Source organism: Mobula birostris, chromosome 2, assembly GCF_030028105.1.
Source record: "Mobula birostris isolate sMobBir1 chromosome 2, sMobBir1.hap1, whole genome shotgun sequence".
NCBI classification, from domain to species: Eukaryota; Metazoa; Chordata; class Chondrichthyes; order Myliobatiformes; family Myliobatidae; genus Mobula; species Mobula birostris.
The window spans coordinates 26,500,464-26,513,381 of NC_092371.1; the positions used below are offsets into that span (position 1 = coordinate 26,500,464).

Below are 12,918 nucleotides of genomic sequence, written 5' to 3' on the forward strand. Positions count from 1 at the left end.
CATGAGCAATATGCCAATCCTCTGGCACCATCCCCGTTTCTAATGACTTTTGAAATATTTCTGTCAGAACTCCTGCTATTTCCACACTAACTTCCCTCCAGGTCCTAGGGAATATCCTGTCAGGACCCGGACACTTATCCACTTTTATATTCCTTAAAAGCTCCAGTACTACTACTTCTTTAATCATCATAGTTTCCATAACTTCCCTACCCGTTTCCCTTATCTTACAAAATTCAATATCCTTCTCCTTAGTGAATACCGAAGAAAAGAAATTGCTAAGAACCTCCCCCATCTCTTTTGGCTCCACACATAGCCGTCCACTCTGATTCTCTAAGGGACCAATTTTATCCCTCACTATCCTTTTGCTATTTATATAACGGTAGAAACCCTTTGGATTGATTTTCACCTTACTTGCCAAAGCAACCTCATATCTTCTTTTAGCTTTTCTAATTTCTTTCTTAAGATTCTTTTTACATTCTTTATATTCCTCGAGCACCTCATTTACTCCATGCTGTCTATATTTATTGTAGATCTCTCTTTTTTTCTGAACCAAGTTTCTAATATCCTTTGAAAACCATGGCTCTCTCAAACTTTTAACCTTTCCTTTCAACCTAACAGGAACATAAAGATTCTGTACTCTCAAAATTTCATCTTTAAATGACCTCTATTTCTCTATTACATCCTTCCCATAAAACAAATTGCCCCAATCCACTCCTTCTAAGTCCTTTCACATCTCCTCAAAGTTAGCCTTTCTCCAGCACATCCTTGGGTGTATTGGCTGTTAATGCAAAGGGTGCATGTTTCAATGTACATGGGATAAACAAATCCCAATATGAAGCCATATCCTCAATACTCTTGTTAATAACTCCCTTCTAACATGTGTAGAATTAGATGTATATTTTGAGTCAATGCTGGAAATCTATATTAAGACAAACAAAAAAATGCTTCGAGAAGTCTGGTAAGGCAGTTTGTGCAGCAAGAAAGAACCTCATGCAGGAAGGCGAATTTGGACATTCGGCAGCGTGAAGCAGGGACACAGCCAGGGAAAAGGGGTGTGTGCTGAGGTGCAGGAATGACACAGCCAAGGAAAAGGAAATTGAGATGGGATGATGTAAAGAAATAAAAGTCTGCAGGAGCTGAAATTATCAAGTGTCCTTTTCTCACTGTTACCATCAGGTAGGAGATACAGAAGCCTGAAGGCACACACTCAGCGATTCAGGAACAGCTCCTTCCCCTCTGCCATTCCATTCCTAAATGGACATTGAAGCTCTGGACACTACCTCACTTTTTAAAAAATATACAGTATTTCTGTTTTTGCACATTTTAAAAAATCTGTTCAACATACATAATTGATTTACTTGTTTATTATTGTTATGTTTTATTTTTTTTTCTCTCTCTGCTAGATTATGTACTGCATTGAACTGCTGCTGCTAAGTTAACAAATTTCATGTCACATGCCAGTGATAATAAACCTGATTCTGATTCTGCTAAGCAATAACCAGCACCTGCTTTTCCCAAAAGCTGTGATGATAGAATATAGAATGGTGTTAGAGGATAATAAGGTGGAATCTCAGTGTATAAGATAGTGAAGAAAGAGGACACTTGTAGGAGATGCAGGATCACTAAGTAAATTTATCACCAGCACAATCTATTACTCACATCATTGGCCCAGGATCCAGCGATCAGGAAGTTTCCTGGTAACGTAGGGGGACTAAACTCCAGGCAGCTGACACTATCATCAGGAGGAGATGTCACTTCAATATCCTGTGAAAGCAAACTGATTACATTTGGGCATGACAATACACATACTGTCAGCAAAAACAGGCTGCTCCATTTCAGAACGAAAACTGAGGTGCATTCCACCGCCCCACAATAACACCTTCTTCAGAACCCGAGTGCTCTTTCTTTCCTCACTTCAACTAAATGGCATTGAAGGTAAAAGCTCCATTAACTACCCCTCACACCATTCTTCTGCTCCAAAAACTAGCTTTTGAATGTAAACTTGTGATCAATAATCACTCTCCATTTAATTTTAAAGTTTTTTGCTTACCTTAATAAATAATAAATCAAAAATTGAAGTCCATGCACGTTTATATACAATGCTTTCAAACTATTTTCATGATTCAGTTGGATAATTTCAAATGAAAAGAACTTCTAAAATTATTGATAGCATCTTCTCCCTGATGTTTGTGTTGGGTCCTTCTCATTCCGTGCTCATCTTCAGTCTTTAGAAACTTCCTGCCACAGTGGAAGCTTCCCAATTCTGGACTTTCCTTGCAATAATGGGACACCCTCAACCTCACCTACCATCTTCCTAGCTTCCACTTTACTGAACTGTAATCAGCCATCTAAAGCAAGGCATCCTCTTTGCAGCCCCCAGACTCCATGTCCAGATGTTCATTTACTGACACCGTGTAACTCTAGGAACAAAGGTGTAGACTAAGGTGCAAAGTGTAGGAACAAAGGTGCATGCAGCATGGTAGCATAGTGGTTAGCACAACGTTTTACAGTACCAGCGACACGGGTTCAATTCCCGTCACTGTCCGTAAGGAGTTTGTACGTTCTCCCAGTGACCGCGTGGGTTTCCCCCCACAGTCCACATACATACCAGTTGGTAAGTCACTCATTAAATCGGGGTTTGCTGGGCAGCACTGCTTGAAGGGCCAGAAGATTCTGTTCTGTGCTGTATCTCAATCAATTGAGAAATAAATAAATAAGGGGCAAATTCAGAACTGAGAGGCACAAGAGGACTTGTGAGTCCTCAGGGAGAATTCCCTACAGGTTAACTTGCAGGTTGAGGCATTAGTAAGGGAGACAAATGCAATGTTAGCATTCATTTCAAGAGGACCAGAATATAAGAGCAAGGAGGTTATGCTGAGGATTTATAAGACGCTGGTCATCCTTCAGTTGGGGGATTGAGAGCAGTTTTGGGCTGAAAAGATGTGCTGGCGTTGGAGAGCGTCCTGAAACCTATGAGGAGTGTTTGACTCTGAGCCTGTGCTCACTGGAATTCAGAAGAATGTGGGGGTGAGGGGGGGATCTCACTGAAACCTATTAAACATTGAAAGGCCTAGATAGAGTGGATGTGGAGAGGACGTTTCCTGTAGTGGGGCAGTCTAGGATCAGAGAACACAGCCTCAGAATACAAGAACATCCCTACAAAATAGAAATGAACACAAGGACAAGGACAGGAAATTAAGCTGACATATGTGCCAGTGTAAACCAACAAATGCATAGCTAGGGAGCATGGACTGCAGTGTTTTTAAAGAGTGAAGTTCAGGGGTAGAAGGTGGGAGGGCAGTCCATGCAATAATCATATTCGGCGGCAAGAGTGACAAGTATAAAGTTCAAGCAGTGGCTGAACTGAGGCAAAACCAAAGCAAACCCGTCATGGAACCTGACGCTTCTAGTTGAAACGTGTCACCAGTGGGCAAATGAGACATGTAGAAGCAGAGCACAAATCCTTCAGAACCTTTCGAAGTACAAGCAGGAGTGACAGGAAGGACCATTGCAGAGGCTCTGGTGAATCGGGAGGAGTCAGTCCCAGCTGGATGGAGGAAGAGAATCCTCGGAATGGAATGGTGCAGTCAATTGTGGCTGCAGCTAAACTGAGGCAGATGAGGAGGGATAGTTTATTATGGCCAGAGAGAAAGATATAATTATTTTACTTTAAAAGGGCTCACTTCAGTGCTATGAGGGTTAGAAATTTGAATGGAGGGATTCTAATATGGTCTGCTGGAAAGTTGGGCATGGATCCAAGGGTTCTGGTACAGGAAATTGAATATTATGCAAGGACAGATAGACCAAGAATATTATTTTGTTAAAAGAAGCAATTTGAAAATGGGAACAAGGCACCAAAGGAATCAGTCACATCAACAAGCTAGGGGCAAGTCAGCAGTTTGATGTGAATTGGAAATTAGTGACATGTACAGACCTACTCAGGGAGGACAAGCTACAAGAGGAAGACGAAAATTCAGGGCAAAGGCAGGAAGAAAACTGAGGGGAAGGAAATTGTGTGTACCAGAAAAGAACAGCAGAAAAATTAATTGTGAATCCTGTTGCCAAGCTTTTTTCGGTATTTGCTTTCAAAGAGATGGAAGGCACAAGGGCATAAAAATACACTGGAAATACTCGATGAAACAAGTAGCAGTGTGGGAAGAGAAACAGTTAGCTTTGTAGGTCAACCACCTCTCAGCAGAAATGATGACTTGATGTATATTTGCAGCACTTTTGTTTTTCAGCTCCTTCTGCCGCACTTACCTTCATAGGATTGTGGTTGTCTGTCGCTGTCCCTCCAAACATGCTCCCTGTTCCAAACCCTGTACTTGTTCCAAACAGGCTCATTTTAGACTCTGTGAACAATTATATTTTGATGTCAGATGATGATCATAGCAGCATTTTAAAATAGAACAGTGTCCAGTAACCATTGTCATCTATGACAAGGCTTGCTGTAGCCTTGAATTCTTAAGCTTGTAACATTCCCAAACGGAAGCTCCAGTTGATTTTACTCTGCAAGTATGGGACCAGCTCTTCTGCCTCACCACTGCCTGGTGACATGACAGGGGGCTCCTCGTATGGCTGCAAGACAAGCTATTTTTAAAATATATTTTCAATATTTTTGTGAACTTTCCAATATAACTACCTCAATGTCAATTAATTCTGATGGTGTGCTTCACTGCACCTGCACACTCCATTCTCCAAGGGCATCACAGATCAAGGTTGGGAACCTCTGCTTCAGAAGCTTGATGGAGTATGAATAGCCACAGAGATCTGCTGAGCTGAAAGCCCTGTGTGCATGGGAGGGGAAGGGGTGGGGAGGGGAAGGGGTGGGGTAGGGGTAGGGGTAGGGGTAGGGGTAGGGTGGGGTAGGGGTGGGGTGGGGGAGGGGAGGGGGGAAGGGGTGGGGGAGGGGGCAGGAGGAGAGGAGGGGGTAGGGCGGTTTGGAAGAGGGAGGGGAAGCCGGAGGAGGGGGTGGGGGGTGGCTAGCCAGAGGGATGGAGGGGAGGGGGGAGAGAGGGGAAGGGGAAAGGGTGAGGGTGAGGGGGGAGAGGAGGGGGGTGAGGGGGAAGAGGGGAAGGGGAGAAGGGGAGGGGGAAGGGGAGAAGGGGAGGAGGAGGAGGGGAGAAGGGGAGGAGGAGGAGGGGAGAAGGGGAGGAGGAGGAGGGGAGAAGGGGAGGAGGAGGAGGGGAGAAGGGGAGAAGGGGAGGGGGAAGGAGGGGGGAGGGGGGAGGGGGAGGGGGAAGGAGGGGGGAGGGGGAGGGGGGAGGGGAGGGGGAGGGGGGAGGGGGGAGGGGAGGGGGAGGGGGAGGGGGGAGGGGGAGGGGGGAGGGGGGAGGGGGGAGGGGGAGGGGGAGGGGGGAGGGGGAGGGGGGAGGGGGAGGGGGGAGGGGGAGAGGGGGAGAGGGGGGAGGGAGAGGGGGAGGGAGAGGGGGAGGGGGGGGGGAGAGGGGGGGAGGGGGGAGGGGGGGAGGGGGGGAGGGGAGAGGGGAGAGGGGGGAGGGGGGAGGGGAGAGGGGGGAGGGGGGAGGGGGGAGGGGAGAGGGGGGAGGGGGGAGGGGGGAGGGGGGAGGGGGGAGGGGGGAGGGGGGAGGGGGGAGGGGGAGAGTAGAGGAAGGGGTAGGGGAGAGGAAGGGGTTGGGGAGAGGAAGGGGTTGGGGAGACGAAGGGGTTGGGGAGAGGAGGTGTGGGGCGGGTTGGTGGAGGGAGAGGGACGGGGGGCTGGAATGGATTGGAAGGGCAGGGTGGGCCTGGGAATGGAAAGAGGGGTGGGGAGGTGCTGAGGAGGCCAGCAGGGAGAGCCTGAGGCTGGGGGGGGTGCTCATTTGAGGGTCTTGGGTTGGGGGATGACCCGAGATTTAGCCCACATTTTCCTGTTCCCCATCCCCCGACCGCTGCCCATTCACCCACCTGGCTGCTCGATGCACGCAAAGTGACTGCCACCGCCTCTAGGCCGGGCTCCCCGGGTCTCGGGTCACTGGACTCCGATCACCAACCACTGGGCACCGCCTCCCCGAGCCGCCGCTCACCTGGCCCCGAGGCTGTGCCAAACTGCCGATGATCCTCAGCGGGCGCAGGCTGACGGACGGACGGACGGACGGGAGGCGCAACAAACGCGATTGTACTTCCGGATTCAAAACGAAACCTCTCCACCAAGTGTTACCGGCGCGCTGCCCCGCGTGGAGGTTTTAAATATGCATTTATCTTATTCTTCTGTTTTCAGAAATAACTTTATTCATGGTAAAAATATATACAAAAGAGCTTAACAGGTTCTTGATTCGACACAGCATCGAAGGTTACTGGGAGATGGCAGTGCTGTGGGGCCGAGGAGGGGATAAAAGGATCACGACTGAGTGGCGTAGTTGACTCGATGGGCCAAATGGCCTAATTCTGCTCCTATGTCATGGTCTAAGAAGAACACGGTGCATTTGTATATTCTTCGCGTCGTTCGTTCGGACCGTACATTCCGATAAGTTTTAGCAACTTTATTTCCAACATTGCTGGCTTCGCTCTTCCATATCCAGTAACCGAAGGAGCCTACACTGTGGTTCTTCCCCACAGAGCCCTTGCACTGGCTACACTCAGCCTCAAACCATCCCTCAGAGACCACAGAGACTCTGGATGCTGGAAATCTTGAGCAACACACACAAAATGCCAGAGAAACTCAGCAGGCCAGGCAGCATCTATGGAAAAGAGTGCAATCTACATTTCGGGCCGAGACCCTTCAGTTCTTCCAGCATTTTCTGTGTGTTGCTTGGATTTCCAGCATCTGCAGATTTTTTTTCTTGTTTGGGGCTGATGAAGGATCCTGGCTTGGAACATGGACTGCTTATTTCACTCCATAGATGCTGCCTGACCTGCTGAGTTCCTCCAGCATTTTGGGTCTGTTACAGTGCACTCCCCAGCACATGCACAGGAAGTCTGGACTGTGCCAGTCGGCAGCATTACCTGTGGGGTGGCCTGCAGTGAATGGGTAGAGGATTCTTCATTTCTAAGCAAGAGCTTTGCAGGGTGTTTGATCCAAAGGAGGGGAGTGGAGTCACCAGGTGACCCTGGTTTGCTCAAAGGTTCCCCTTGGAGTGACTACATACTAGTCTCACCCACTCATGTCTGAAGAATTGTAACCTATTGGAAGATGTAATTAGACCTCCTGTTTTTATATATATAGTTGTTGGTGTTTGGCATCCGTCTGTCTCGAAGGACAATGGGTGATGATGATCATCATCAGAAGCCTGGGGGGGAAATATGGAGATCCTGAGATACCCAGTCTTCAAAATCCCCCTCTCAGCCTCGCCAGTGTAGTCCAAAGGAAAGCTTATGAAGCAATACGTTTGGCACCAACTTGGATGCAGGATCTGCCAGAAGGATGTTCAGTGACGTACAGCTGCCTTAGGGGCTCCACTCTGGAACTCCAGGTTTGCTGTCTGGGTTTACTCCCATACCCTTCGTTTCTCCCGGACTGCCCACAAGACAATGGGGCTATTTACCCATAGCTGGGGATCTGGTTCACGAGCACCAGGGCATGTCCACACACCGGTGGGCCTGCGTGCTGCATGTGCAGGGGTCAGACCTCCTCCCTGTATACACACACTCTTTGATAATAAATTTAATTTCAGCTTTGAACTGACTCTTGTACAAATCCCATACAACTGTTGGTACTGGTTTTCCTAAAGTAAATCTGAAATAAAACATTTTGTATATTTTTTTCTAATTTATTGCATCTGGGATTACTGCAAGTCAGTCACTTCTTTTTCAGAAATAGTCAGCTCTTCTCTCAATGAACTTCTCCTTTTACCGTGATCATCTTTTTTGTTTCTACTTTCTGCCTTGTTTTAGAAAGGTGTTTACTAAACTCCCTTCCACAACCATATCTCTTCACTTTATGAATGGCAATGTAGATTCTTCTGAATCCTACCCTCCAGATTTTGTATCCATCCATGATCACAGATACCTTCCATATTATCAGAGTTTCTCATCACACTGAAATGTAGGCTTAACACCATATATCTGCAAATTATGCTTTCAATTTCTCTTCAGTAGGTCTAACTCACTCTATCTCAAAGCTGTCCTCACTTTAATTCTATACTCAATGTCCACTTCAGGGTTCAATGTATTATGCATTCAGAGATGCTCTTCACTGTTGTAACACGCGGTTATTTGAGTTACTGTCACCTTCCTGTCAGCTTGACCAGTCTGGTATTCTCCTCTGACCTTTCTCATTAAGAATGTGTTTTCACCCACAGCGCTGCAACCCACTGGATGTTTTATGTACCATTCTCCCAAAACTAGAGACTGCTGTGTGTGAAAATCCCAGGAGATCAACACCAACAATCATTTCACAGTCAAAGTAACTTAAATCACATTTAATCCACATTCTGTTCTTTGGTCTAAACAACAGCTTGACCATGTCTGCATGCTTTTATGCACTGAGTTGCAGCTGTTTGATTGGCTGATTAGATATTTGCATTAAAGAGCAAGTGTAGGGGTGTACCTAATAAAATGACCACTGAGTGCACTTCATCCTTTTCTACAGCCACTGGTTTAACAAATCAGTTTTGTTTCTCTGATATCGAGGATCACAACATCTCTTCCACTCTTAATGCTCCCCTGAATCCTCTTGCACTTCACTCTGTCCCCATCTTCCCTTGTTGTGTTTTCACTACTGATTTCCCCACCTTTCCTCTCCCTTTTATTCAGTCTTCAACCAAACCCCACACTCCATGTGACGTTGAACACTGCTTTCCCTGCCTTCACCTTTCTGCCAATTTTTCCAGTACATCAATGACTGTATGAGTGCGGCTTCCTTTCCTCACATGGAACTTGAAAATTTCAACACCTATGCATCCATCACTTGTGCTGGCAGCTCATTCCACTCTCACCACCCTCTGAATGAAAAACCTCCCCCTCATGTTCCTCTTAGACATTTCACCATCCTTAAGCCATGATCTCTCGTCATATTCTCCTCCAACCTCAGTGGAAAAAGCCTGCTTGCATTTACCCTATCTATCCCCCTTATAATTTTGTATACTTCTATCAAATCTCCCCTCAATCTTCTACATTCCAGGAAATAAAGTCCTCATCTACTCAACCTTTTCCTATAACTCAGGTCCTCAAACCCCGAGAACATCCTTGTACATTTTCTCTGTACTCTTTCAATCTTATTTATATGTTTCCTGTAGATAGGTGACCAGAACTGGACACAATACTCCAAATGAGGCCTCACCAACGTCTTACAGAATTTCAACATAACACCCCAACTCCTGGACCCAATACATTGATTTATTAAGGCCAATATGCTGTCTTTACAACCATGTCTACCTGTGATGCAACTTTCAATGAATTATGGACCTGTAGGCCTAGACCCCTCTGTTCTACCACACTCTTCAGTGCCCAACTGCTCACTGTGTAAGACCTATCTTGGTCGCCAAAGTGCAGCATCTCACACTTGTCAGCATTCCATTCCATCTGCTATTTTTCAGCCCATTTTTCCAGCTGGTCCAGATTCCACTGCAAGCATTGATGGTCTTCATTGCTGACAACTACACCCTGAATCTTGGTGTCATCCACAAATTTGCTGCTCCAGTTTACCACATTATCATTGCTAATGATGACATAACAACAGACCCAACACTGATCCCTGCTGTACACTACTATACACAGATCTCCAGTCAGAGAGGCAACCATCTACTACCACCCTCTGGTTTCTCCTGCTAAGCCAAGGTCTGATGCAATTTATTACCTCACCTTCCCGACCAACCTCCCATGTGGGACCTTGTCGAAGGCCTTGTAGACAACATCCACTGCCCTGTCTTCATCAACTTCCTTGAAAAATTCTGTAAGGTTGGTTAGGCATGACTTACCATGTACAAAGTGATGTTGACCATCTCTAATCAACCACTGTCTATCCAAGAACCTATATATCCACTCCCTTAGAATACCATTCAATAACTTCCTCACTACTAACATTAGGCTCACCAACCTGGCTTATTTTTAGTTTTTCTGAAGGATGTGTGATGAGGGTGGTCGGATGTAGGGCTGGCAAGTACTGTGGATGAAGAGCAGTGAGGATGAGGGCTTGGGATCCCGCAGGTCAGTAAGTTCTCTCCGGTCGTTGGGTTCGGGGATCAAAGGTCTGGGCTGGCAGGAGGCATGAGTATCCCCTAGGTACATAAGGCAGTGAGTCTGGAGTTTGGGTCCCATCATTTGCAATTCCTGGGGTGATACCGTAGCCTGAAGGTCAACCGGAAGTCCGGAAGTCCAATGGCCGAAGTCTGGGAGTCCACTGGAGGCTGAAGGCCCAAAGGCAACCTGTTGTGGGGTGGGAGGGTTGTCCACGTGTGTGTGTGGGTGGTGGGAAGGAGGAAAGGGGCTTGATATGCTGTCGTTCTGTTGAAAATTGTGGGCATGCTAAGTTGGTGCCAGAACGTGTGGCGACACTTGTTAACACAAACAACACATTTCACTGTATTTTTCCACGTACCTGTAATAAATAAATAAATTGGATTCTGTTCTATATTAGTAAAAACAAACGCAGATCATAGAACATCTCTGTTCAGCACAGAAGTGTGATCCAGGGCTCCCTGTTGCCTGTCACTTTAAATCTTCATCCCCTCTCTCCTCTTTTCAATTCCCAAGAATGTTTCAATGAAGCACAAGGGGAAGACAAGGAATGGCATTTATGGGCAGTGGAGCACAGTGATTAACAGAAAGGGCTGCAGGTCAGAGGTCGGAATCATTGATCCTTAAATTCAAATCCCATCATGACAGCTAGGGAATTTAAACACAGGAAATCCTGGATGTTATAGTGGTGCAGAAGTTAATGCTGCTATCTCACAGCCACTGGGTCTTGGTTCATCTTGATGCCATGTGCTGTGTGATGCTTGCACATTCTCTAGTCACCATCTTGGCTTCCTTCCACATCCCAAAGCTGTGCTTGGGTGATGGTTTAATTGGCCACAGTAAATTGACCCACGTGCAGGTGGCTGGCCGAGTAGGTGGTTGTGTGAGAGAAAACAGGTTACCAGGTAATAAGTGGGGAACAGGATTGCTAGGCTTGTTATAAGTGCCAGGATAGACTTGAGACCTGGTGGGCTGAGCAGCTTCTTTCTACAGTGAGAAACAGTGATATGAAATAGCACCTCTCCTAACAAGGTGCATTGCAGTCCTCAGGAATTAATGCCAAATTAATCTATTTCAGATAAGCAGCCTTTCCAGTTTTGTATTTCACTTTTCCAGCATTTTCCCCCAATTTCATTCAGCACCATTTTATCCCTCCTCCAGATTGACCCTTTGTTGCTCACCAGCTTTAACCCACTCTCTCTCAGCCAGCACCACCACCAATTGTGCTATTCAGTCTCTCCCCATCACAAACCTCCTTTGCTCTCTCTGCCTTTCCCCATTTCTCTAGAAACAGAAGGTTGTCTTTTACCTTTATCTCTCACTTTGAAGAAAGAGAAGAAGCGAGTTTCAGTTCTCAGACAGGAGCCAAAAATTCCAGTGAATGAGCTGGCAACGCATAAAGACATGTTTGACACCAGAGTACCCAGGAAGCCACCCCATGCAGAATTACACTTGCAATGGAGGAGAAGCCACGAGGTCAGTATTAAGAGCAAGACTGCATTCCATCTCCTGAAAGCTGATTGACATTTAACTTTACTGCCTCATTATAGCACAAGGTGAACTTTGGACCCACATTTCCATTGCTGTAACATTGTCTGACCCACACCATCTGCTGAAGCAGTTCATTTAAGTCTTTGGCTATTCCAATATGCTTCTTGCAAACTGCCTCCTGTTCCACTCTTTGTAGGCTTAAGCCCATCCAAAAAATAACTGCTTATGTTCCAGTTCAAACCAACTTTTTGTTCACTCATCGCCCCTGTACTTGTTCACCCACAATGTGGCCCAATTAAACAATAATTTGGTTTGAAAACCGTAACCCTCAATTTTGAATATTCGCTAAGGACTTACCCGATAGCCTTTGCATACTTTTTAAAAACCACTCTAATTCTTCCCTCATGTACATGCCTAATTTTAAATACTCAAGTCATCCAGGGCTTTATATGCCAAGCTCTTAAGCTCTGAAAATCATTTACTAAACATCTATGCTAAATATTCACTCCAACCGTATTTCATCATTCTTTCTCATTTTCTCTTATGTGATCCTGTGTGAATTTTGTTTTTAACAGGCTTTTGAAGAACCTTGGAAAGTTTTGCTAGGAAAAGGGCAATGTGCAGATAGTCTTGCAGATAGATTTCTATCCCGTTTATAAAGTTGTTGATAGAAAATAGAACAGGACCATGCATAAACCTGGCTGCTGATTCATATCATCAGTTTATCTTTTTAAATTGATAATCTTGTTGATGAAAGATCCAAGTATCTAAGGAATAATGGAATTCTGCAATTAGTTTTTCCAGTTGGGCATCACGTAACAAGGTAAAGGAGCATTATTAATGCATATTGAATCAAGTCCTTAATTCACATTTGCTGTAAATTAGGGACTTAAAAGCTAAAGTATAGAATTGTTTCAAACACATGTGAATTATAAAGTTTATTAAAGTAGTAATTGAATATTGCTATAATATTTGATTATATCAACCATTAATTCTAGTGTAAAAAGACCAACCACATATCACATCAGCTCAATCATAAATCCATAGGGAACATCACCAAGATAATAAAGTCGGTCAATAACTAGAGTACTAACTACCTCTAAACACAACAAGCTACACTCCCATCGCTATATGCACGTCCAGCTGAAATACCAGTGCAACCAAAAAAACCCAGATATTGGCAAATAAATCCAATAAGAACCAATAACAAGCCTAGAAAATCAAGCCAAGTATATATCATTAGTTACAAATGAATGCCAACTCATATCAGATTTTTTTCTTAGAATCATGGAAATTGACTTGGGATTTTAT

General features: G+C 45.4%; 1 protein-coding gene across 1 annotated transcript in view; it reads right to left on the reverse strand.

The window, feature by feature from the left end:
* Positions 1 to 6,098, reverse strand: part of rae1 (ribonucleic acid export 1) — a 30,579-nt gene extending 24,481 nt beyond the window's left edge. The window contains exons 1-3 of the mRNA XM_072239032.1: positions 5,908 to 6,098; positions 4,261 to 4,352; positions 1,660 to 1,764 (exon numbers count right to left, since the gene is read on the reverse strand). Of these exons, the coding sequence (XP_072095133.1) occupies positions 1,660 to 1,764; positions 4,261 to 4,344 (189 nt within the window). The 5' untranslated portion in view covers positions 4,345 to 4,352; positions 5,908 to 6,098. The remainder of the gene's footprint in view (positions 1 to 1,659; positions 1,765 to 4,260; positions 4,353 to 5,907) is intronic.
* Positions 6,099 to 12,918: the final 6,820 nt, after the last annotated feature.